The sequence below is a fragment of the Cebidichthys violaceus genome, unplaced genomic scaffold, assembly GCF_023349555.1.
Source record: "Cebidichthys violaceus isolate CVI_PGR_0920_01 unplaced genomic scaffold, fCebVio1.0.p SCAF_6, whole genome shotgun sequence".
Classification (NCBI taxonomy): Eukaryota; Metazoa; Chordata; class Actinopteri; order Perciformes; family Stichaeidae; genus Cebidichthys; species Cebidichthys violaceus.
The window spans coordinates 18,760,782-18,787,694 of NW_027176816.1; the positions used below are offsets into that span (position 1 = coordinate 18,760,782).

Consider the following 26,913-nt stretch of genomic DNA (forward strand, 5'->3'; position numbering starts at 1 on the left):
GGCCGCCTTTCAATCAGAGGGTCGGAGGTTCGATCCCCGGCTCCTGCCTCTACTAGTCTCATGTCACTGTGTCCTTGAGCAAGACACTTAACCCCAAAATGGCTCCCGTAGCTGCGTCTACGGTGTGTAGATAGATACTGAATTGTAAGTCGCTTTGGATAAAAGCGTCTGCTAAATGACTGTAATGTAATGTAATGTAATGTACCTCAGACATAGAGCGTTATCTACCTCAGACTTAGGGTGTTAGCTACCTCAGACATAGAGCGTTAGCTACCTCAGACATAGCGCGTTAACTGCCTCAGACATAGAGCGTTATCTACCTCAGACGTGACATAGGGTGTTAGCTACCTCAGACATAGAGCGTTAACTGCCTCAGACGTGACATAGGGTGTTAGCTACCTCAGACATAGAGCGTTAACTGCCTCAGACGTGACATAGGGTGTTAGCTACCTCAGACATAGAGCGTTAGCTACGCCAGCCGACAACTTTAGACCTGAATACAAACAGAAAGCCCGTGTTACAAACTGAAAGCATGGAATTTTGACAGGCGTGGGCTTTTACCAGACAGGGTCAACCAAAATGACACTGTTTGTTGCATTGTGGGAAATGCAGTATCTTGTGGGATTTTTTTTTAGCTTAATCTGTAATGTTCCATTCTTTTTTCTTTTCTTTTTTTTTCACTTGTGAGTCTCAAACTTAATGGAAGTGCAATGTTCAATCACTGGTGTATCTCTTTAAGTCACTCGTAAGTCATAAAAGTAGTCTTTGGACAGGAGAACAGACAGTATATTATACTGTATATTATACTATTATTAATATATATGTCTTTTATTTAGAGATGGTTGATCTGTATCAAATTGTTGCTATTTTCTACTGCATACTAGCTGCATGCTACTCTATAAATTGCATGCATTGTGATTGTCTCGACAAAAGTAACCAACGTTTTTATGGACCATGAACTCCCAGCTGACCTGTAGACAGTACTGGTGACCTCTTTCATATGGGAATGGCACAAAGTGACGTCCCAGCTGTTCCATTTACATCAGGTGTTCAATAAATGGCAGAGCGTCCGTGAATTTGTCTCGCCTGTCAATCTTTAAAGTCTCATTGAGCTGAGTCTGGTGATCTGTCTGAGTCGCCGCTGGTTATCCGTAGCTTTTATCGTCTTTATCGCCAGCTGAGGTCACTTTGCTGAGTCGTCGTCCTCAGTAACTCTCACCGACGAGCCAAGAGGAGAACGAGGTAGGGTGAAAAGTTGCTGCGTCAGACATTAGTCGGAGATTAATGAATGAAAAAAAACATACTTCTTTTGCATTTCATATTTTCTAACCTGCAGAGATTAATAATTCACGCCTCTCCTGCCTCTTAACCTGCTCGTCCGCGATGCTTCACCTCACAAACTAACAGGAGTAACTCATCACTCACCTATGGCTTTGGTTGGAAACTTGGTATTCATATTTCTGTGTGTGTGTGTGTGTGTGTGTGTGAGTGTTTGTGTCTTTCGGGGAAGGTTGTCGAAATTGTGTCATTCTCATCGCTCGCTCTCTCTCTCTCTCTCTCTCTCTCTCTCTCTCTCTCTCTCTCTCTCTCTCTCTCTCTCTCCGCGGCCCAGAATTAATCGCCGTGGCAGCGAGCCAGAGGAGGGGAGCAAAGAGAAAGGAAGAGGGAGACATTTATCATTCGCTCAGTAGACGCTCACCCTGTGACCGCACCGTGACATTGTTTTCTTTATTCAGTTCATTCGGGCCAGCGGCTGATAATTTATACGCGCTACCCTCTTTAATAATGAGTTGTTGTCTTCTCGAGGTGGGGCAGCCTCCTGCTTACACACACACACACACACACACACACACACACACACACACACACACACACCACACACGTGAAATGTTCAGTCAACATCGGGGTCTTGACCGCTCTTTGTCAAAGTCAACACACACACACACACACGTACACGCTGAAGGAGTGGCAGTGATGAAGTATTCTTTCCTCCCGGTGTTTGCTCCAGTCAGGCTGATTCAAAACTACAGAATCGTGTATGTGTCTGTGTGTGTGTGTGTGTGTGTGTGTGTGTGTGTGTGTGTGTGTGTAGCGTCCGTGGGAATTTCATCCTTGAAATTCTTTTTTTTCTCTTTTCCTTCCTTTTCAATCCATACTCCTCTGTTTACCTTGAAGACAGCGGTACAGTGGTCCTCGAGGCCGCCTACACCTCTCTGCTCTTGACAAATTGAGCTAGTTTAGCGGTAGTTTCACTACTCACTGCAGGGCAAACACACACACACACACACACATGAACACACACACACACACGTACGAACACTCACACCTACGCACGCTGCTAGGCTGAGTTATACACAAGTGTGTTCTGCTTGGCCGATCAGGTGTGTCAGCTGAGCTGGTACATCAAGGCGGGGAGAAAAAGCAAAAGAGAGAGAGTGTGTGTGTGACAAGATGAAGAGAAGAGAGTGGGATGAGAGAGAGAGAGAGAGAGAGAGAGAGAGAAACAAAAGAGATGCAATTGTTTCCAAAGCTCTGAGGAGCGAGTGAGAGGGAAACGGTGGCGCCAAATCAGATATGGCGAGGGAAGTGAAACGCCGCGTAGATGCAAATACATACACACACACACACACACACACACACACATATCATTGATAGGACCCGAGAGATGAAGATTTGTCCTCACTTGTTGTCCTCTCAGAGCTGTCGAGATAAAACTATTATGGTTGGAGTGTGGAAACAGTAGCACAGGGGCCAGCAGTTCTGTCTGCATTGCATCCTTTCTCTCCGTTGATCTTCGGAGGGAATCTGTTCACCGTTCCACACCACAAGAAACTGTTTCCTTCTGTCTGACAAAGGCTATTGAGATCACTCCCACCGCATTATTGCTACTTCTTCTGGTGGAGCGGGGCCTGTTTGCATCTGACAAAAGTACTACCACGACGGTAGCAGTAGCATTCGTACTGCTCTACAGTACAGCGCTATACTGCAAACAATTCTAACTCACGGTCCACTTAATAGCTTTTTCTTTCTTTTTCTGGAGCTTTCAACCATGTCACACGCTCTCTAGAGGTGGATGCGGTTTGCTCAGTTGTCATGGAGATGGATCTGTTGACATGAAAGCTCAGTAGCTGTTAGGATTTTATCCGTAGCTCTTCCACGACTTTCATGTCGGCTTATAAATGAAGCATGAAGGTTGTGTGTTGACCTTGGAAAAATAGCGGTTCGGCAAAGCAATCCCACTTGAAGCACCACTTAGTATGAGGAGTTAGACTGACAGCCAATGAAGCGGCGGCGATTCTCTGCCGGAGATACTACCGGCCTTGCATTTGTTTCTCTCAGAAACTCCAGAAAGCGATGATGGGCAACACACAAAAAAAAGAGGGAGGAGGCAGTCACATCATTTCTTTTTTTAAATGTCTGTCATCCTCAGCCAGACAGGACTATTGTTGGCCTGTCATTCACTTAGAAGATGTAGTAACCACTCATCAGATATGAGTTATTACTTTACCAATTAGTCAACTTGTTTACAAGTTGTCAAAAGGAATTTTTTTTTAGCCAATTCGCAAAAAAGAAAGAGGTGAGACGTGTTTCCATCACCTGGTTTGGAGCCAGTGGGAGCGATCCTCAAAGGTTGACGCCGTAGGCTTCACTTCACGCAGGGACTGACCATTGTTTCCGAAAGCCCAATAGTCCGAAAGATGTCTCATCGGACCTAAAGCCCATTTGTCCAACAGTCCAATTATCACTAAAAACAAACGCCCATTGTTCTGAAGGCCCATCGCTCCGTAAGTACACACTCTACCTGCAACAGACGTTATTTTAGTTCTATTATGGTGAAGGCCTGAGCCCCATCCAACCCAACTAGAGACACAAATGGAGAGAGGTCTTCAGGAGTTTGTTTTTAATTCTGCAATTTTAACTGTTCCATCATATGCACGAGCATGCTGGTCAAAAAAAGACAAAAAACAAAATTTTCCATAATTTTTTCTCTATAACAATATTTCAAAAGGACCTCACAGAGCACTCCAGACACTGACTCCCCACACCCTCCATACTCTGATACTAAAACTGTTATTCAGTAACAGTCTTACAGCCAAATACCACTTGCTGCAAGGAAAATTCTTTTTTTTTCTCCCCCCATCTTCCTCCACAGAAAGTTGAAATGTGCCGAGGCGCCACCTTTCTTGCTCGCCGCTCATTTCGACTGGAAGAACGGCTCCCGACTGGAGGCCCAGGAGCTGCCAGAATGCTTCTTCACAAGCATAGATATGCCTGAGACCTGCTCATAATTACCCCCCCCCCCCCCCCCCCCCCCCCCCCCCTCTCCCACCCGCCGGGCCTGAATTTTCCAACCAGCAAACCGCACCGTCACAAGGCATTCTCTGCGTGGATGTCATTAGCTTCACATCGGCCTCGGCCCTGCAGGATCGGCCCCGGGGAAGAATGCGGAGCTGCTGTTGTAGCACACAGCCGGACCCAGTTATGTCATGAGCGTTCTCAGGGGCGGCGTGGCTCAGTGGGGCCGAAGGGAAGAGAAGGGGAAGAGGAGCCTCACAAAAGTCCTTTAATCTCATCTGTAACCGCCGACGGGCAGAGGCGCGCCATTTCCCCGCAAATCAACCCATCGCGAGTGAGCGCCTTGTCATTTTTCGGTACCACTTTGAGCGATCCGCTTTTGTTCTGTCCTGTTTGACACACGCTGAAATGAGTGAGACGGCATAGAGTCCCACTTGTTTTAAAAAAGGGCTTGATTTCAGGATAAATGGCAGAAAGAAGTTAACAAGAGGGACAGAAAAGAAAGGAAGAGAATCGGATAAAGAGATGGAGAGTAAAGAAGTAAAGGGGACGGCTTACTGTGTGGCTTGCTTGTGTGTGTGTGTGTGTGTGTGTGTGTGTGTGTGTGTGTGTGTGTGTGTGTGTGTGTGTGTGTGTGTGTGTGTGTGTGTGTGCTGGAAAAAAGGCTTGTGAAAGCGGCGGCGCTGAGGGGAAACTCAAGTCCATTGAGCTTGTGAAAGATTAAAGAGGCCTTACACACACACACACACACACACACACACACATGCGACCATGCCCGCCCAGCGGCCGACTGACGGCAGAGAAAGCGCTGTGCCCTGTCTAACTATCGGACAAGAAGGGTGCTGAATGCAGCGCTGGCGAACTGGGAGTCGTGCGCTCCTGACTTGAATGGAAGGAGACGTCTCCCGTTCGTGTCTTCTGGTTACAAAGTGACATTTGGTGGCGCGTATTCCCCAGCAGGGATGTAAGTCAAAGGGATGCGGTGACATTTTGACGCTCCCAGCGCCCTGCAGTTTCGGTGCTAATAGTGCTAATAAAGCGGGCCAGGGGTCTGGGGAAGAGAAATAGCAGCGGTATAATTCAAGCCGTTGTCAAGCGATGCCTTTGAGAGTTTTTCCTTTTTTCTTTTTTTTTTTGCGTGAGTGTATGTAATTGCTCTGGCTGCTTTAGCCAAGTTGTCACACTCTGGCGAGCAGAGGCAACTGAAAGTAACAATGCTTCACTGCTGCTCAAAAATAACTGCTACATGTCAGCCGCTCTGAAAGCAGCGCTAGCTTTAGAAGTGGTTGCATGATGCGCTTAAAGTCAAAGTCTGTTGTTTTTTTTTTACAACTTGGGTCTAACTTTTTTGTTGTTTTGGACAGTTTTACTTTAACTTATAACGATATTTTACGAAGTTAATAGAGGAGAACTGTGAAGGTGGAGCTATTGCTCAAAGGGAATTCAGTTGATGATCACCATCAGGTCGTGTTAAACAACTTCTCTCTTAGAATGCAACGATTCGATTGGCTGAGTAGCATCACCTGAGATGATTTATAAAGCATGCAAGTCGTCCTTGAGTGTACTGGGCTGTTAAACCAGTGCCGTAATGGCTGGAAAAGCTGCGCCCATTAAAAATGGATCCATCTAAATTGACTGTTAATAGTTTATCGGCTATAGGTCCGGGTCCAGATCAGATGACCTCTGATGTATTCTAATGGTTTAGATAGTCTGGTGAATGCTCATCACTTGAGTACTATGTTTTCACAGGCCGTAGAAATAAAAAACAAAACAATAAGACTCAAATTGTATTGAAGTGGATTTTTTTTCTTAACTAATGTAAGCAGTAAATTCATAAATTTATCTTTTCCTTTTCTACCACACTTCCAAACAGTAAAGCTTTACAGATAGGAGAAAGTAAAGAGATAATTTCAATATAGTATTGTGAAAAAAACAAGTGAGGATTAAGGATGCTCTTTTAAAATCAAGCTCTGTTTGGAAGTGGGGAAACAACGGCAGCGAGCCCCCTTTTATGTGTTGCTAATGCAGCAGCGACTCATGTTTCAATCCTCTAGTGAACCGGCGATCCAGGAAGTGGAATCGGCCTCAAAGCATTCTTATCTCAGCACAACTGATGGCCACATGTGATCATTCTAATCCAAGCACAGTGGACTCTCTGAGCAAAGCAGCTCTGCCACATGTGTCACATGTTTAGCATGATTCCAGCATCAGCGTTGGATTGCTGCTATTATAAGAGCACTGGTCATAGGGATATTTCCCCCCCCCCAAAAAAGGTGTAATCTGACCGAAACAGCGACTCAGTGTGTACTGTACGTTTACTCAACCACACTTTGGCAGCGTTGTTCTTTTTAACCAGAGCCAACTACTGTTAGGAAAACAGCTTCATAGTGGCATGCTGTCACCGGCCAGCTGTCTGCCTGTCACTCTTTGTGTGTGTCTATGTGTGTGTGTGTGTGTGCATATGTGTGTGTCACCTGGGGACAGCTTCCTGTTGTGAGAGCAGCGGTGCGACAAAAGAACGATGATTAATTTCACTCGGAGTAACCTGTCTCGCTGATGTGGCTCTACATAGCCGTGTGTGTGTGTGTGTGTGTGTGTGTGTGTGTGTGTGTGTGTGTGTGTGTGTGTGTGTGTGTGTGTGTGTGTGTGTGTGTGTGTGTGTGTGTGTGTGTGAGAGCTGTAGACTGTGCAGTCAGCAGGTGTGCTGTGATACTTTGGATGCCCTCCAGTCAGGGTCAGACGCACACACACACACACACACACACACACACACACACACACACACATTCACCGAACATGACTACTGCCTTATAAATCTCAGTCCACCAACTCGCACTGTCTCTCTCTCTCTCTCTCGCTCTCTCTCTCTCTCTCTCTCTCTCTGTCTCTCTCTCTCTCTCTCTCTCTCTCTGTCTCTCTCTCTCTCTCTCTCTCTCTCTCTCTCTCTCTCTCTCTCTCGATCTCTCTCTCTCAATTCAATTTGCTTTATTGGCATGAAAGTCCAGAAACAGTATTGCCAAAGCATAAAAAAATAAAAATGAACATACAATAACATTAATACACAATAACATTAATATAACATCCAGATTTATTATTAAATATTTATACAGTGTGTGTGTGTCTCTCTCTCTCTCTCTCTCTCTCTCTCTCTCTTTCTCTTTCTCTCTATCACATCCTCTCTTTTTGAACATGTGACACGCCCAGTTTTTTGCCGGGGTTAACTTGCATTCTTTCTCCTCTGGTTGTATAGAAGTCTAGTCTAAAATGACTCTACTTCTCTCTTGATTTATTCCCTCAGTAAACATGAGTTTATGGTCTCAATCTCTAGTTTCAAGTCCTCTTTAATACAGCGTGATGTTCATTTAGTATTTATGTTTATAATTAAGGTCCCAGTTTACAGTAAAATAGACAATAAAGCAGGGAATGCTTGTAGCGCCACCCTCTTGTGTCACTTATGGTTGCAGAAAAAAGCTGCCAAAGATGGCGACGGCCAAAATGCCAAACTCAAGGCTTCAAAGTCGTAGTCCACAAACCAATGGGTGACGTCACGGCGACTACGTCCATTTCTTATATAGAGTCGGTGGTTGGTATTAAATTGAACTTCAGGATCCTGTGTGTGTGTGTGTGTGTGTGTGTGTGTGTGTGTGTGTGTGTGTGTGTGTGTGTGTGTGTGTGTGAGTGAGTGAGTGAGTGAGAATGCGTGCTCAAACCCTCCTCTCAACAGATGAGACCAAAATCAATTTCATTAGGGATCATGAATACTACGAGGAGCCGTTAACACACACACTCTTATGCGCGCGCACACACACACACACACACACACACACACACACACACACACACACACACACACACACACACACACATACAGCACCGTAGATTTCATTAAGGAAATGCCTCCCCCCACTCCCGCTGTTCCCCCCCATCATCAAATAGCCGCTTGAACATTTAGGACACCGGTTCATTACTCGTCCTCACCGGACGTTTGTAACTTCGGTTTCAGTGAGAAATGTGAGCGAGGTTAACAAGCTGCTCTTATATCCTACTCTCTTCTTCTTTTTTTACTGTCTCTGCATCCTTCCCTCCTTCCTTTTCATCATCCCTCCCTTTGTCCAACCGTGTAATTAACTAGATGTTTAACAGCTGAGGTTGGACAGGGCACTGCTGTGTCTGGACACACACACACACACACGCACACACACACACACACACGCACACACACGCACACACACACACACACGCACACACACACGCACACACACACAGTGGGAGAAAGAGGTCTGTGTCCGTGAGGGAAGGAAAAGGACAAGGGGGGAGTCCTCAAGAGGAGAAAAAAAAGAAATGTGCATGAAAAAGAGCAATCCTGAGAAAAGGAAACGAAAATGGAAATGAAGTGGAGAAGGTGAGGAAGAAGGCAGGTTAGAAGAAGGGCGGCAAATGAAGGCCAAAAGGAAAGGAGGAGAGAAAGAGAAAGGAGAAAGAATGATTAAGAGACAGAAAGTCAAACAAAGCCACTGGGAAAATAAGAACCGAGGGCAGTTTTTGAGAGAAGAAGAATTGATAGCATGCGCTTGTGTTTTCCCAGTCCACCTGACCCAAAGGTGTGACCGCTGGTTGAACCCAGCATGGTATTAATCACTGCGCCACTCCACCCAAACCTCATTACTCCCCTTTGTTCACCTTTATTACCTCCTTCTCCTTCTCTACACACTCCTGTGTGCACACACACACACACACACATACACACACACACACACACACACACACCATCCCTCTCTCTGGTCCACCACACCTCCCAGCTTCATCCCGCCTCATCCGTCACCACCATCATCATCATCAACCAGTCCGCGCTACAAAACGATCCCGCGCGTTAACTTTGCTAAGCTCAGCGTTAACCTAAATGCTGCCAGAATGTATCAAAGTCGAGTTATCCGTACGACACCTCTTCATTTCACGACAGAAACCTAAATAAGGTGGCAGCTATATTGTCTGTCATTTCCAGTAAACGTCACAGTATTAGTTGTATGTTATCTGTTTCAAGCAGATTAAACACAGGACGATAAGCGGTTCCCTCACACGGCGTAGGAAGGGGGATTTTCGATCCCCCTCTATTCATATGTTTTAAATAGTTTTCCTCGTTTCAAAATACCACACGTCACCTTTGATTTGAACGCAAACTTTCCTGCTCTTTGCCTTTCCTGTTGAACCCAATGATGAATATTCTGTCATGCTGCTGAAACCCGCCTCTTAGGCAGCCAACCGTGACACAGTAAGGTAGAATTTACACGGGACCATTGACAAAGAATGTCTGTTTAAAAGCCCCAACGCGACGACTAAGAAGGGTCTCTCGTGGCTCGTGTTTGTGTGTGTGTGTGTGTGTGTGTGTGTGTGTGTGTTCTCATATATGCATTTCTTTGTACACCTGTAGACCTCAATGTGAGTGTGTGTGTGTGGGTTACAGTGTCCTTTATTATATCAGCGGCAGTTCGGTAATGAGCCTAATCCCAGAGGGATCGAGGAGAGGGACAGGTCCGAGCTGAGAGGAGGAGGAGGGGAGGAACGCCTGGGGGCGGTGAAGAAGGGGGATGAGAGTTAAGTGTGGGCTGCAAACTCATCAGGAAAAGTCACCTTTAACTTCCATCCCGATTCCCAACTTCCTCTGAGAAAGGTCGAAGACATGATGCGCGTCTCATTGCTCCGTCCTTAAGCGAGACACGCAAACCCTTCCTCAACGTAACATCACCCTTGGGAAAGAGCCTCGGCTGGGAGGCCGGAGCGCATATTCTCGACTGCATTGACGTGTCATTTTAGCCAAGGCGTGCTCCAAATAGACATTGTTTTGAAACTCATTGATTGGTGGATAATTTGAATGCAAATGGAAGCAGTTAGTGTTCGGCGCACTCATCGTGGAGTGGCCCTGCTGAGCGGGATAAAAATACGCACGATTGTCGAGCTCCAAAGAGGTAAACTAATCAGTACAAAATAACAGCCTGTTTTAATGACTCATAAGCTGTCAGTAACATCAAAGCGGGATCCTTTATGTTCTTTTTTTCCCTTTTTTGGGTCTAATAATCACCCTCGGAGCAGTCATAAAAGCATATTTAATAAGCGCCTTTTAAAACAGGTAGACACTGCTTTCCTCTTTCATCTTATAGCCTGGGCTTTACGCTAATACCTTCCAGAAAGTAAGAAACTGGACAAATGGAAACATGAAAAAGACCCAGATGCCCTAGTGCCCCCCCCCCCCCCGCAGATGACACAAAGCAGAAGAAGTGGGATTTATGGCCCCCTGCAGGGGTTTCAGCTCGGTAAACAGATTTTTAACATAAAGCGTTAAAAGTAGGATGCGATCGTGCAGTCGGTGTACATTCTAAGAAAAAAACAAAACGGTAACAGTGGATTACTGTCGGGTTAATGAAGGTTTCTCACCCTTCCTCAGTGAGAAGTCAGTGTTTGGACACACTCACTTCCAGAGGTCAGAGAAGGAGAGCAGACACCTGCAGGCTGCTAGACTAGATGAGAATCTCCGGTCACCTGCTCCAGTCTGCTGTCCCCTCTGTGCCAGCTGACCTGAATCCCACTCCAACTGCCCTCCGCCCCGAGCTGTAGGCCAGAGCACGCTCCCTGCTCCTACACCCCCCCTCACCCTTCCTCTCCCTCCTCACCCCTCCTCTCCCCTCCTCACCCCTCCTCTCCCCGCCACAGTCCTTCGCTCATAGCAACCGATACGGCGGCCCAGGGCTTGTAGCGGTTTTAGAATGGCCAGAAAGTGTTTTGTTTTTTGTTTTTTTCCTTTTTCTGCTCGCCTACATTGTTGCTCACAGCCAGAAATACAGGGAGACAAAAGGTCACACTCACGTCAATAAAAGTTTCAGAGTGCTTGTGTTCATGTGGGAGCAACATAAGGGACAACTAAAACAAATGACCTTTGGGCAGTAACAACGTGTGTACAGCTCCTCCACACACACACACACACACACACACACACACACACACACACACATACACCTGTCTTGGAAGTCAGAAAAGTTCAGCAATTTGCAACTTTTGTTGTCACAGTAAACTGTACATGTCAATACAAACTGTAAGCGGTATTGGCCCTGCGTCAGGTTTTCCAACAAATGGTGTTCCTCTCTGTTCTGCTACATGCGTCACATTTTACCTTTCAGTGTAAAACCACAAGACTTTAGACTGAGCGTCCCGCCGAAATGCGGATTTGTCAAAGCACTTGACTTTTAACCAAAGCCGCTCCGTCCTCTTGAGCGACAAAAGCACATTCGGGGATGACAGTCTGTCTGTTAATGAACCTTCTGTTCAGAAAAAAAAAACTGATTAAGGAAAGTCTGGTAGTGATCTGGCAGATAATAACCGCAGAGACTGTTGAGAGTAGGGAGACGAGAGAGAGAGAGAGAGAGAGAGAGAGAGAGAGAGAGAGAGAGAGAGAGAGAGAGAGAGAAGACAAAGTAAGATGACAGAGCGAGTCTAGGCGACAGAAAAACAGAAAAGTTGTTTCAGACTAAACTGCTGTCAGGTGATGGATGAGCAGATGGACGTCGGGAAATTAGAAAGAGAGAGATCCACACAAGAAGAGAGAGAGAAGGAGAATAGGATTTACTTGCTGGTTCAAGGGAGAAGAACCCTCATAACTCTGTAATTTTGCCAGATGCAACCCTGTAAGCACCAACAAAAGAGCCATCGTTTAGTTGATTGCTGTAGTTAGGCTACATTAAATAACGGTGGGCTAAAAGCACGGGACAGACGGTGTTTAACGTGGAAGCCCCAAACTGACAAAATGTAGTGAAAGGTTACATTTAGTCAAAAATGTAACTTACAACAACTCGCATGCGTAAAGAGTGACGTAAAGCTCGGTTGTTCCAGGGTTTGTGTGGGGCATTGAGAGCTAGCTAGCTTAGCTGAAAAACACTGGAACACCGAGCACCGGCTTTTAGCTAGCTGCTGAGCTGAAGCTAACTTTCAACATAAAACAACACCAGCCAGTGCACGTCATGCTAATCACCAATTTACTGTTCTGCATTTAAGCCTGCTGCTGTGGCAAAACTATCAATTTAATATAAAAGTAGCTTTAGTTAGCTAAACTGTTGTTTAGTTAGCTAAAGCTAAAAACACTAAAAGCTAGCTTATACTGAAGTTGACAGACATAGCTTCTATCCTCCTCCTCCTCCTCCTCCAGTGCATGTCTTCATCGAGGACGAGTATGGGAACAGTATGGACATTTCATACTGTTTTCATCGGGACTATTTCTAGAAAGATGTTTTAATTAAAACACCGGGACCTCTTTGCATTATCAAGAGTCATCAGTGGTGTTTGAAGACAAAAGTCAAATAATTTTCATGTGAAAAGTACCGTATTTTCTCAGGCTACTACTTCTTTTGTTATTTGTTTTATGGTCAAACGATAATTTAAGAAGCATTGGATTGTAATCATGGCTTTTTTTCCATTTCCCCTCTGCCCTCTTCCAGATCCTGGTGAACTCCATCACCCAGCCTGCCTTGCTGTATGAGAACGTGGCGGTGAGCGACGGGAGCCCCATCCTGAGAGACATGCTCTTCAGCCCGGATCACCAGTACTTATACGCCCTCACCGCTAAGCAGGTATGGGAATCACACGCGCAAAACAAAATGACAGTCGGCAGTGCAGCCCTTAGTGCAGCCGCTGTTGACAACCCTGATGAGGTCTGGTGATTTCGGGGGACTGATCCAGCGATTGCGTGACGGCCTGTGGCGCACAAATACATGTGCACCTAGCTCGGTTGGTGTGTGTTGTTTTTTAAGAGTATGTATGTTTGTAACAGTTTCCAAACACTGCTTCCACACTCAGATGCGTTCATACACTGTCACGCACACGTTCAAAAATACAAATTAGACTTCCTGAGTGCTCACAATAACACACACACACACACACACACACACACACACACACACACACACACACACACACACACACACACACACACACACACCCCTCACTACTGACAATAGATGTAGTGAAGGTTAGAAAGGGCTTGCAGAATAAAAACAGAACATGGAGACAGTGGAATAGCACCATTAAGACTTCATGAGGAAAGGTGTATTAAAAACATGCACTGGGGGAACAAGCAATCAAGCTAATTACACACATACGCTACCACATACGGCGCATGAGCGCATTTGCAATTCAAGCAGTATTACACACGCAAACACACATATAGAGTCATAAGTGCTAATTAATATCATGAATATTGAAATGTGTCAAATATAGGATGAAGCCCCATCCCACCCTTCCACTGGGAATACGGTGCACACACCATCTTTGCATTTTAATTGGTGGCGTGTGAACGATTTGTGATTAAGACGTATGGCAGCTTTCTATTATTGAAAATCAAGTTTCACAAGATCTTATTGTAAGCATTTTAAAACGGGGAAGTTTGACTGTGATAGTGATATAGACCTTCGAGAGTACGGGGAGCCGGAGAGTCCAAAACGGAAAAGAAGCTGTCGAAGTTTATCAGCGTTGTTGCATCTTCTCCTTTTATTTACCCTCCTCTGTCGCCGTAGAAACTGCCCCACAAGAGGCGTGGTTTGCAGACAGCTGTGAGACAGGAGTTGGTGTTCTTGACTATCTTCTGAATAAACTTATTATCTCTTTAACAGCTCAGCCAACACACTCGCTAACTTTCAGGTAAATTTCCTGCTCCAGTAGTTCGCCAACAAAACCTGCAAGTAGTGAGCAAGCTTCTATGATCACATGTTTAATGAAGACGTGCAGACGAATTGTGCCGCTGTCTAATGTGACCCTGCCTAAAGGATACATTTCATTGAGGAAATATTGAAATAGAAAGATGGAGTCAGAAAATGAAACTTTGTGCTATTTGTTCTGTTCTCCAGTCTAAAGGCCTTTACGCACCTGGGGTGTTTTGGTTGTGCGATTAATTTAGGCATTTTTTATCGAACTGTTGTTTTTGTCATGAATACTTTCACACAGCACACGCGGCAGAAAAAAGCCTTTTATTTTACAGGCAATAAAGGCGTCAACCAATCACGTTGTAAGAAACTGGTTGAGTTGCCCCTGTATTTATGAACAACATCATGGAGGCCCTGTAGTCCAAACCATTTTATTACTACTTTAATCCTCGGCAAAGATGACGCCGACCAGATCTGCTCCTTCCGTTCTTCCCTTTCACAATAAAAGCCCCAGGCATATAATATTCGCAGGAAGTGTTTCGCATTTTCGTGTTGTTTATTTGTCATGCCCCCCCCCCCCCCCGGTGTGTAAAAGCCTTTGATATCAGGACATTTACAGGACTGAAGAGCGACCTGTTTAAGAGCTTACAGTTTTATTACATGGTTTGTTGGTGCTGTTATCCAGAAACGACTTCATCAACGAGAGTTTGAAGCCCCGGTCTGCAGAGTTCAGCTATGTCCGCCTCCCCCTCCCCTCCCCCCTCTACCTGCGCGGCTCTCTTATCTCATAACGGTTAATGAGCGCGCTGTGATAACCTTCAACAAGACTTCCCCGCTACGTGGACAGTAACTGCCATGTGAGTGCTGTGTAAATTACCAGCAATTAGACATAATTGACTTCCGCGCGTCTGAATGAGCGCGAAGAGGCAGCGGAGTGTAATTGATGAGAGCGGACGGCGTCGGTGTTGATGCGACGGGGGAAATGAGGCCCTTCCATCATGGACGGCGGTCCGGCCAGGCCGACGTGTGCCGTACAGGGAGATCCATAAATACATGTTGGAGCAGAGGGAGTCCACCCACACACAAACACATACACACAGTTTATTTAAAAACGCACACACTGAACCTCAGAAAGTTGATTCAGAGTGGGATTTAATTCTCAAATGTATTAACATTAACAACGGGGTTCAACTGCAGCACTAGCTTCAACATTACAGCAACACTAGATCAGCAATATTACGAAAAAAAACAAATGTCAAGAAGGCCCAGAGTACTCACTCACGTTTGTGAAAAAGAGAAGCAAGAGCTTTAGGAAACCTTCAGAATAATGTACGTTTATACAAACAATGGTGAGCCGTCAACAGAGACCGTAAGGCTGAAGCATCGGGCCTGTGTTCAACAACCTGCGTTTTAGCCAGCAGTCCAGAAAGTCCATGCTGGGAGTGTTCGCAGATTTCCCCTTTTAACTCCTGTCATCTGCATTAAAGATGACTGCCAGAAAGTCTCTTTCAATTATTGAAGTCGGGGTTTTTATTTTTTGATGAGCACTGATATGTCCACTACATGTCTGTGCATGTCAGCGCAGTGGCTGTGAGGAGGTCTGGCGACAGGAGAGGAGCCTCGCGGAAAAACCCGCGGCGCGTCCGAGAGTCAGCCCGGTTCATCTCACACATTAGGGAGATACGCTTCACTCTCCCGATGGGCGTTCGACGTCCGATCTCCAGAAGCTCCAGAAAGAACGATTAGCTTAGCATCCGTTATTAGCTTAGCATCCGGTCAACGTGTCCTGGACAATGTGACTGTGCCGGACAGATGGGTTTGGTTATTACCGGATAACGGAAGCCTTGGCATAAAGAGGTTTACGTGTGTTTACAGCTGTCGTGGTGCTTTCAGGTGGATTTCTTTTCATACTTTGGACAGAGCCTGCCTAGCCGTTTCTCCCTGCTTTTAGTCTTCATGCTAAGCTAAGCTAATTGCTTCTTCCTTTTGCTAGCAGATATGACAACGGCTTCCATCTTCTCATGTAACTCAACAAGAAAGAAATATATCCCTAAATGTTTATACATTTGCATGTATTCCTTTAATAATAGTGATTGGGGACAGACGCGAAATAATAGATTCATACGACGGCTTCTCTCATAGGAGCTCATTTTTTGGCGTCATATCTGTGCCGTGATGGCAGGTTTTGGGGGAGAGAGAGAGAGAGAGAGAGAGAGAGAGCTGAGGAGGTCAGGAAATATAATTGGCTCGCAGGATATGGTCTGTCCCCTCTCTCTGACTCTCCCTGCCTCATCTTTTCAATATTCTTCGTGGTCCTCACTTCTGTCTCTCGGATGGAGTGAGTTTGTGAAGTAACTGCTCTCCCACCAGCAGCAGCAGCTTCAGACGGCATAGAAAAGAATAAGGATCTTCCCTCTGCTGCAGAATGTGAACTTGTGTTCCTGCAGAGCCTCCCTGGCCTGCTGATGAGGAGCGTCTTCCTAGCCGGAGGCTGCGTGGACTAGAGATGATGTATTTGGGTTTAAGGTTGCTGGCCAAGCCCCTGGGGTGGATCAACTTGGGCTTTTCTTTTCTTTTTTTTTAAGCCAAAAAAAAAAGAAACGACTGTTGCTGTTTTCTTTTACTCTAGATAGACTTTTAGTTAAATGCACTGATCCAGTCTAATGAGGACATGCAAGTAATGACCAGGTCCCTGACAGGTGGTCAAAGGTCACTGGGACCTCACAATACATATTTTGTGGCCACAAGTCAAGAACTCATATGCAAATTATGACAATTTCACTCAAATGTCTAACAGGATAAAATGATGAATGTGAGGTCGTAATTATATTAGTATGAGCAAGTTGTGAACGAAGATTTTGGCCAACTTTATGCTAAACGTACGATTGCTAACTTTAGGCGCGAGCTAGCAAACATTAGCTTGTTGTATGTAGCTGATTGTATCCTAACCTTCTTATCGAGACGGAAAGGAGTTCAAAAAGACAGCAAAAGTTAAGTTCGGAGCATAAAAAACTACACTACAATCGAGCGCTGACAACAAGTTTATATTTTCCATTTTGTTACAGAGGATATACATAAAGTTTTACCAGCTGGTAAACATTTTAGCCCTGAACTACTGTCAAACAGGTTAGCATCCTGTGACATTGAGCCTCATATTTATTTAGCTAATTTAGTTGAGTATCCCTTTTTTTTTTTTCTTTGAGGAAGCAAAAGAAATGAGGCGGGTACACACGCAATGGGTTAATCGGTTAATTAAAAACCAACAGAATGCTGCGGATGGAGGTGATGCATCTTGGGAAACCCTCTTCCCTTTGGCTTTCCGGGCCTCGGTTCCTCAGCGAGGCCTGCAGCAGGACTCTGCTCACCAAGCCAATAGAAAGCCTGTCATATACATACTCTCTGTGATAATCACTTCCAGAAGTGAGCTATACCTTTACACTGTTTGTCCTCCGCCTCCTCCTCCTCCTCCTCTTCATCCCTCCATTCCTCTCTCCTTGTTGAATAATAGAAATGCCAAGTGATGAGAGCTCAAACATCACAAAGCCCATTCCCCGCTTGACAGAGCAATTTACCTTTTCCTATATTCACTCACACACATAATTAAAAGTGGTATATTGGACTGCGGCGCATAGACTGCGTATCTGTACAGCAGTACTGACTCACACACAAGCTCACACACACACACACACACACACACACACACGCAGTGCGAAAACATAAAACTGCCCGATTCACCGCGAGAGGGTAGTTTTCGATTAGCGAGCGATGGATTTATACATGGCTCTTTGTGTCTCTGCTTCACACACTCACACACACACACACACACACACTCTCACACACATACACCGTGTATCTTTGCCTGCCTCAAGCTTTCGGCCCGTCTCTTTCTGTTCGGCGATATCACGTCATTTTTGCGCTCATAAAAATGAACAGCGGCACTAAATCAATTTTATCACTGCCGTTGTTTCCTCGTTACATGTTCAAATTGTCCCGATCTAATAAAAACAGCGGGGCGAGGGAGATTTTTCATCCTGTCACCACCCTCCGTTGCTGATGTCACCGAGACAGATATTTCTCCCTATGGATGACATCACCCTAATTGCTTTAAATAAATGACTGAGCTGATTACGGCTCACAATCTATCGATTTCTGCTGTACCTTTTGTACCAAATGACTCCCTTATCGTATGCTTGCCCGGTCTTACTGCTACTTGGAGGTGACGCTTTCTCCTCAGCCATTCCCCATTAGAATGAGTTATTCTTATATTCTTTTTTTTTTTGGGATGATTTTGCAATCCAGTTGCTGTACTGATGCACAGTGTTCCAGTGAGGCCAGGCCCAGTGTTTGATCAGGCCCAGTGTTTGATCGCCGCCACATTTCCACTACTGAACACGCGGAGCAAAGGTCCAGGCCTCTCCGCTTGTCAAACAGCTTCGTAAGGTGACCCCCCCCCCCCCCCCCCCTTTGGCAGCAAGCGCCTCCGCCTCCCCCCCTTCCTCTCCGAGGCCCCTCAGACAGCGGCATAATGGTCTGATGATGTACCTCCGTGTATCGATTCAGCCACGGTACAGAAATGTACTCAGCTCCACTGTACTGCACAGTGGAGAAACCCTACCCCTGGCACCGCATCAGAGACGGTTCCTATTCAATTCACTCAGCATTTACTGCACTTGGAGGTCAGGGAGAAACGACCGCCGTGCGCTACCCGGTTTCTTTCGTGTTTGTCCAACTTTAAAGTTGTTAAAAAAAAACAAAAAACGTTTAAACCGTTAGTGAAGACCGGGACAAGGGAGAATGATAGGATAGGATAGGAGACAGGATCCTACTGGAAGTGCCCCGGGCCCTGTCTGCTAATTGTGTGGAGAGTTGGGTTTTGGAACAGCACGTCTCAGCAGTGGGTTTTGCGTGGGCGAGTTGAAATTAATGACGGCGTGGTTAGGACCGTTGCTCAAAGACGCTTTTCGTTTTAAGCAGGGGACGACTGTGAATATCACTTGTGAAGTGTCTCTGAGCAAAAGACATTGAAGTCCTCCAGGGCTGCCGCTGTCTCGAGCCCTAACGCTTGACTTTACCCGACCCCTCTGAGCCCCTCGTGGATTTCACCCAGCGGCGTCGGCTAACAGACACTCAAACATTCACTTTTGCTCTATCCGGAATTCGTTTGGCTCCAAAGCGGACAGCCACTCTGGCAAAAAAAAAGAAAAGCCACGCCAAGCGTTTCCTCTTTCCTGAGTAGACAACGGTGGAGGAAGTGCTGCTGGAAGAGTTGCTCCTGCGCTCATTAGCAGTCTGTGGAGTGTTCTGGGGTTTTATGTGAGGGCTTGAGAGCTGGACAGAAGTGCACATCACACTGCCTTCTGTTAATTAGCATGGGCTCTCCACACCATCTGATTTGACTGTTATTTCAAAGATAGATACATGCATGACTCAAAATGGCATTCTAGATTCATTATTTCAATGTGTACTAATAATTTAATCAAAAGTCAAAAACTAAAAGAAAGGACTTTGACAGTTGACAGTGGTGTGACATACTTTTTAAACATTTGCGTTACACAAGCGTGTTTTTGAGTGGCATCATATCTGCAAAAGTCCTTGTCCTTTTCTGTCTTACACACAAACACACACACACACACACACACACACACACACACACACACACACACACACACGCACACACACGCACTCAGTCTGCCAACGCTGTCTGTCAAGGCAGAGAGATGAGTGATCGGCTGATCAGATTGTGATTTGTGAGACGGTCAAAGAGACTGACAGCATCAGAAAGAGAGAGACGTCTTAATGTAGTTGAGAGGAACAGCGTGACCTGGGTTTGAACGAGGACATGGACTAAATCTCATTTGTAAAAGAACTAAACTTAGTGACTGAGTGTGTGTGTGTTTGTGTGTTAAAGGAATACTTAATTCCCAAAATGATCATTTGTACATTAATTACTCACCGTGTGGTACCTTGAATTCTTGAAGAAAACCTGCATGCCTCCACGATTAACGAAGGATTAGAAAACAAAGACAAGTCTTGCTGAGGTAAAGTAATTATGGGCTGTGTTTAACAAAAGAAAAACATCCGTTTACAACCTCTCACACAACTCCTGCAGTATCATCTCAAGTCTTCAACCTTACTATTTAAAGTCGAGATGAAATGAAGAAATGCCTTTTTAGATCACATCCATCGTCGTGTCATTGTGAAGGAGTCGCACAAGAGGATAAGATGATACAGAGAAACGTGTTAAAGGGGATCACTGTTTAGGTTTTTCTGATTATATGTGTCGGGTTTCCGCCATAGACTGTATAAGAAGTGGACAGAGTCGTTGTGATGTCACCCATTGGTTTGTGGACTGCTGTTTTGAAGCCCGGAGTTTGGCATTTTGGCCGTCGCCATCTTGGTTTCTGGCCCTCGCCATCTGGGTTATTTGCAACCAGATGTGACATGAGGGGGTTAAGTTCTACCAAAACGTTGAATAAGACCAAAACTGTTACAATTAACTTTTGTTAATTCAACTGGCGACCTGTCAGTCACAAGGTAGCCACGCCCTAAAGCATAGCCTCCTCTGTCGTCCGTTTGACTCTACATGGACCATATTTTACTCAATGAACATCATGCTGTATTGAAGAAGACTTGAAACTAAAGATTGAGACCATAAACTCATGTTCACAATGTTTACTGAGGGAATAAATCAAGAGAGAAGTAGAGTCATTTTAGACTAGACTTCTATACAACCAGAAGAGTCGCCCCCTAATGGCCATTAGAGAGAATGCAGCTTTAAAGCACTTCTGCATTGGCTTCACTTTGCAGAACCAGAGGTTGTCGCCCGGTTTCCTCACAGTGTCTGGATATGACACTTTCTCATTTTGCATTTATTGCTGTGACATGACTAATACCTGCAGGTGATTAGCAAGCTCATGAAAACAAGAATGCACTTTGAAAAGGATGGAGAGCTCCCCTCTATGTTTTTCATCCGTATATCTCGTCTCTCCGTCGCCTACTTGTGTATGTCTGTGTCTACTCGTGATCTATGGCCTCATTTGCCGTGTTTTTCAGTGTCCAGCCAAATTCATGACAGATGAGAGCATAACAGAAAGACAGAGGCAGAGAGAGCGGGAGAAAGGAAGGAAATTGGACGGGGGGAGGAAAAAAAACCAAATAATGAAAGTGAACAAAAGAGGAAAGTTGTGTGTTTGATATCCTGGAAACACCTGTGTGTATGTAAGTTCATGCTGTAGCTCGTCTATCCACAGAGCTGCATGTTGTGCACGTGGCAAGCAGCCTTGTTTTCATTCAATTCGTATCCACATGTTGAGGTTCTTCTGTTAATTCCCACGTGTAGATCTTTGTATACCACAAATAGCATGACCGCGTTGCTGGTTGTGTGTGCGTCCTAAAACTCAGCTGGCTGGCAGAAGAAGCCATCCGTCAGCCTATTGTGTAGTAATAGCGCCTCGTATTCTCCCCCATATTACACCGAATGGACAATTACAGCCGGGCCTATAGCCGCGACTAGCTGGCACCGTACGGGCCCCATATGTGGAAAGAAACATCAGTCGCAATTACATTTGTGTTTCTTTCTCATCCATCCTCCCCCTGCCTCCCTCACCCCCCCCACCCCCCACCCCCACCCACTTCCTCCCACCCCTCCTCCCCCTTCTCATCTGCCACGAGGCGAATTAAGAGCCTCTCTATCGTGACCCAAATGAGAGAGCTCTTATTTATTTGCAATAAACTCTCCCCCATTATCTCCCCCGCTTCCCCCTCTTCGATCCACTCTGGAAACATGGCGACAAAAAAAAGAAATATAAAAGAGCTTCTGAATCCCTCTGGAAGATTATTTGGTCTACAAACGCCGTCGGTTATTATTAGTTTGAAGACTTAAATGAATGGTTAAAATGGACATTTTGCCACCGTGGTCCTCAGTCCTTCTATCTTCCTCCACCTCATCTCTCCTCCCCGCGTCCCTCCACTGTCCACAGATGGATGTGTTTCCCTCTGCAGCAGCAAACAGGCCGGGAATGAAAATGCCATATTTAATATAAAAAAAGGTGGTCCTCTCTTACTTACTGTCACACACACACACACACACACACACCTGCTCCCCAGCCACCTCAGTAAGACAAAGAGTCTTTGGCTGAGCATCTCCCGTTTCCCGTCCCATTATCTGTTTTCTAAAACTCAATAATTGAACTCTTCCATTGGAATACATCATCCGCCCTACTACCACAAAGCCCCATTGAATAGACTTCTCTCCCTGGCTATTGTGCTTGAGCGTGACATGTATTTTTTCTTCTTTTTTTCTCTACTCCCCTCCCTCTATCAGATATGCTGTATTACTAGCATGGTATTTGTCCAGGCGCGAGTAATGACTGCAATTTGCTGCTATTCAGTGTCCCGTAAGAGGCCTGTGCCTGGTAATGGTAGCATTATAATAGGTATCAGACACAGGTTACTATCATCATGCTATGAATCTGCCATAGGCCATTGTGTCCTACTGTACGGCGGAGTGACACAGAAGCAGGAGGTGCACAATGTGAGGATGAAATGGGGGGATAACAGGCGTCTGGTTCAGAGATGTGCTGTTATGAAAGCTGTCTATGGGTAAACCTTTATAAGTAATGTCACATGAGGAGCATATACATCCCTACAACAAAAGGCAAAAAGAAGTATTACACAATTTACACAAATTGCACAGCCAGAAAATCCTCTAGAAAGTTTGTAATTTTCCTGTATTGTAGTGCGTTCTGATAAAAAAAATGCTTGCTGCACACGTAGACGAGGCCGGTTCTAGGCACGGGCGAAGACGGGCCAATGGCTGTGACTGGCGCTGATGTTCCAGAGCTATGGGACCAGTGACTGGGAGAGAGTAGTTAGGTGTGGAGTGTATCACAAGAGAATGAAAGGGCGAGGAAAGATGCCTCCCAGAATGCTCTGCTAGCTATCTACAGACTGCGTGGGCTAAAGGGCACAAGAAGACTTATCGTCCTACATGTTAACTGTCCTAAAGAACTCTCATATTAACATCAGTCATTTGTGATCAACCAACATCTCTTACTGCCCCTTCCTCCCCCCATTCAAAGCAGTTCTAGAACCCACGTGAGTGTCAGGACCCCCCAGTCTTCTCATTCTTCCTGCTGATGCCTCACTTTTGTCTTTTAAGAAGCTCGGTTTTTCCTTTCCGCGGCTTAGAAAAAACGTAGCTCTGGGTTCTTTACCCTGTTGGTGGTGCATCCCCCCCCCCCCCCCCCCCCCACACACACACACACACACACACACACACACACAGCAGCTTTTAGGCATCATGCTGTTGTTTGAAAGTGACTTTCACGCAATACGAAGTCAATGGCGAGGGATGAATTGTTTTCCCCTCCGGTGTGGGGGCGGGACTTAAATGCGCGCCGTCTCTGTGGTTGTAGAGATGTTTCAGTCTGAGCAGACTTGAGCTGCACTAGTGTACTAACCCGGCTGTAGGAGTCACCTGATGGAAGCGCATCATCTGAAGTACACAGCGACGTGAAAACCAACACACACATGTGTGTCCGATTAATCATGCAGCAGTTGTTCAGGCAAAGGACATGAAAAGAGCCTGATCTGCTGTTTGAAGGTTGAGAAGTTTAAAAAAAAAAAAAAGCAGAAAAAGGGGGAAGAGTTTCCTCTTTGAAGGCTTCTACACTGCTGCGCCTGCAGCTGCCATTAGAATTCACCCTCACCACCTTCCTGCTCACCCGGTGTGCCCCCTGCCTCTGCAGTGTTATTGATGTCGTACTTCACCTGACTGAGGCAGCTGGTGGTGCGTGCGTGCGTGTGCATGTCTTGGGTGGTCAGCGATGTCTTTAAGTATTTAACAACTGCCCCGGAAAACTTGTCTCAGACTCTTAATTTGGTCTAAAATTGTGAATCGCTGCTGTGTGTGTGTGTGTGTGTGTTTGTGTGTGTTTGCCTGAGGCGGTTTTATGTCTGCCAATCCGTCTGTCACCAGCAAAACCGCTTCTGGCAAGTTGAGATAAAACACATGGATGCTGATACACTGGTGATTCTGGAGATTTAAGAGAGCGTGCCCAAGTGTGCGCAGGTATGATTAAAGCTTTTCAATATTGCCCGCTTTATGGATAATTGCCCGACGAGTGTTCTACAACCTGGGTGAAATTCGGGGTAACTCTCCCTGATAATCGTGCAGACAGATGGCGGATGGTGAAAGTGCATGCAGCGGCAGAACACGTGTCTTGTTTAATGACGAGTGCAAAGACAACTATCTGTGGGAATGAATTTGTGGAGTGATGACTCCTCTCAGCCTCCCCTCCCTTATGTTCGTGTCGTGTTGCGGTTGGAAGTTTAAGAGGCAGGTAAATTTGGACGGCGCTGTTTGATGTCCTTGTTAATACCCAAGTTCTCCCATTTCCCCGAAGACATCATTAAAGTTTCATCTTATCTTAGTCATGCAGACACTCAGATGGCAGCCGGTAGAGGTGTAGCAGACAAAAGGAGTCACCCTCGATGCTTATCTCCATGCTGTTGTGGACAATAGAATATTCTTCGCAAGGGAGTCACTGATATTAAGCAAACTTAGTCCTTTTATGTTCTGCTATGATTCTTATGTTCTAGTGCAGAAATGTGTCAACCATCTGTACGTTGCAGTGGGAAAAACAACAGAAAAAGTTATTGAAGATGAAGTATTACCTTTGATCAATTTATGACAGCTGGACGGTAACATGAAGAACATATTGTTGTTGTTCATTTACAAAGTTTGAAGGGATATCCGAGGTAGAAATGTGTGATAGTGAATTCTAAGCAAGACAAAACAGGTCCGTCGCTTCATCAAAAGGCCTTAAAGGGACACTGCATTTATTTTTAATTTTATCATCGACTCCAAAAAACGCTGGATCATACACTTTCCATAATGCAACTTTGTCTTTAATTTATGTAACAGGGTTAATGCTTTCAGACTCCGTTCCTCTCATTCGTAACACAGGCTGTTAAGAGGCTACAGCCATGCTAGCAGCTCGGTGAGGCTTTGAGCTAAATGCTAGCATCAACATGCTAATATGCTCACAGTGATGGTGCTAGCATATGTAAGCTTATAAAAAAAACGTTTACCGTGTTCTTATTTCAACATGTTAGCATGCTAACATTAGCACTAAACACAAAGCACAGCTGAATATGAATGGAATGCCATTCGTTTTGGTCTTAAACCAAAGTATTGGACACATGTTGATTTTGACCTGATGATGGCGCTAAATGTAATGTTATGGGATCATAAAGTTCTTAAAATTCATCATGAGGGAGGACAGGAAAGTCTCCACCAAAGGTAATGTCAATCCATCCGACAGTGGTCGAGACATTTCACTCAAAACCACACATGTGGACCTCGTGGTGGCTCTAGAGGAAAAGTCACTAAATTGATGAGTCTGCCTCTTTTGGGAATGTCTGCACAAAACAGACGGCAACCCATCCAACAGCTATGTAGAGTCAGAATAACCCTGATGACATCCCGATGAGTAGTGCTCCTCATGACTGAGTGAACAGAGCTTCATGTGTAACATTCATAGTGCCCCTTTAATTAGTGGCTCTCTTCTTTCCATTGTAATCTGTTACGATTCACTTCAATTCATTTGTACGCAAGAAGGAAAAATAGGTGGTTGAGGAAAAAAAATTCTTTGACATGTGACAATGGAAAATTATCAATACACATCCCAAGAAAAACATTAAGATAACACATATTATTATGTAATATTATAAGTATATAATTTAGCAGAAGGCCCAGTCTGTTTTCCAGATACTTCAGATTCATTTTAGCGGACAAGAGCCGTTTACTTTTTCTAGATTATGTTTAGTATCTCTTGAACGTAGCTGCTTGCTGGCATCAGTGCTCCCTGGTCCACTGGAGAACTGTGGGCAGTACTCAGTACATCACAAAGAGATGTTTGTCACAGGGTGTAATCTGAACCCGTGTGTGTGTTTACATGTGTTTGAACCTCTGCCCCCCCCTCCCTCCTCCCCTCTAGCTAGCTTCGTATGCAGCGGCGTGGAGCTATAAGCAGCACGTCCAGAGCTGTTTATCTCTGATAGTCACAGTGGGCTTGTTCCCTTTAATCTCATGTTCCAGGCGCAGGACACCTCCGGTAGATCCCGCGTTCACCAGACCTATACGGTTTAAGCTGTTTTGAAGGCGGTGTGCACAGCGGCGCTGGTGTGCAATATTAACCAGACAGGTGTGTGTGTGTGTGTGTGTGTGTGTGTGTTATATTTCCAGGTCACCCGTGTACCGGTGGAGAGCTGTGAGCAGTACAGCTCCTGTGGAGCCTGCCTGGGATCAGGGGACCCTCACTGTGGCTGGTGTGTGCTCCATAACGTGTGAGTACATACACACTGTTCACTGTGTTGTAATTTCCATGGTTACATTAAATACGTGCTTCGCAGTTTATGATAATCAGTTACGGCGACGGGACAGAATTATGGAGATTCTATCAATTCCATTTTGCTTTTGCGCCGGCAACGGCCGCTGTCCGTCCGTCCGTCCGTCTGTCCATTCACGTGACCGCGATGTCTCAGGAACACCTGGAGGAAAATGGCATCAAATTGGGCACAGACGTCCACTTGGACTCAAGGATGATCTGATTATACGTATTAAAAATGATGGAAGAAGAGCATAAAAGGAGAGCTCGAGAGAGGAGTTCAAACCTTGCCTATATCTTCACCCTCACTGCTCGAAGTGGTCGTGCTCGATCAGAAAGTTGTGGTGGGAGGGGCTTCAAATGCTGCTCGATAATCTGACGAGCACACGGTTCGAGTCGCCCTGACCCCTTTTCACTCCAAGCAGCGTTGAGTCGGCCAATTCAAGTCTCCTCAGGGTTCTTTTTCTGGTCAGTAAATTGCCTTCCATTAACCTGCTCTGCTAATTCTGTCTGAGACACTTGTGTCAATGAATTGACCATTTTTA

The 26,913-nt window shown here is 45.5% G+C and overlaps 1 protein-coding gene across 2 annotated transcripts in view; it reads left to right on the plus strand.

The window, feature by feature from the left end:
- LOC137889371 (plexin-A1-like) overlaps positions 1-26,913 on the plus strand; it is a 203,235-nt gene that overhangs the window by 68,133 nt on the left and 108,189 nt on the right. For both annotated transcript variants that reach the window (XM_068733206.1, XM_068733207.1), the window contains exons 3-4: positions 12,777-12,908; positions 26,227-26,327. In XM_068733206.1, the coding sequence (XP_068589307.1) occupies positions 12,777-12,908; positions 26,227-26,327 (233 nt within the window). The remainder of the gene's footprint in view (positions 1-12,776; positions 12,909-26,226; positions 26,328-26,913) is intronic.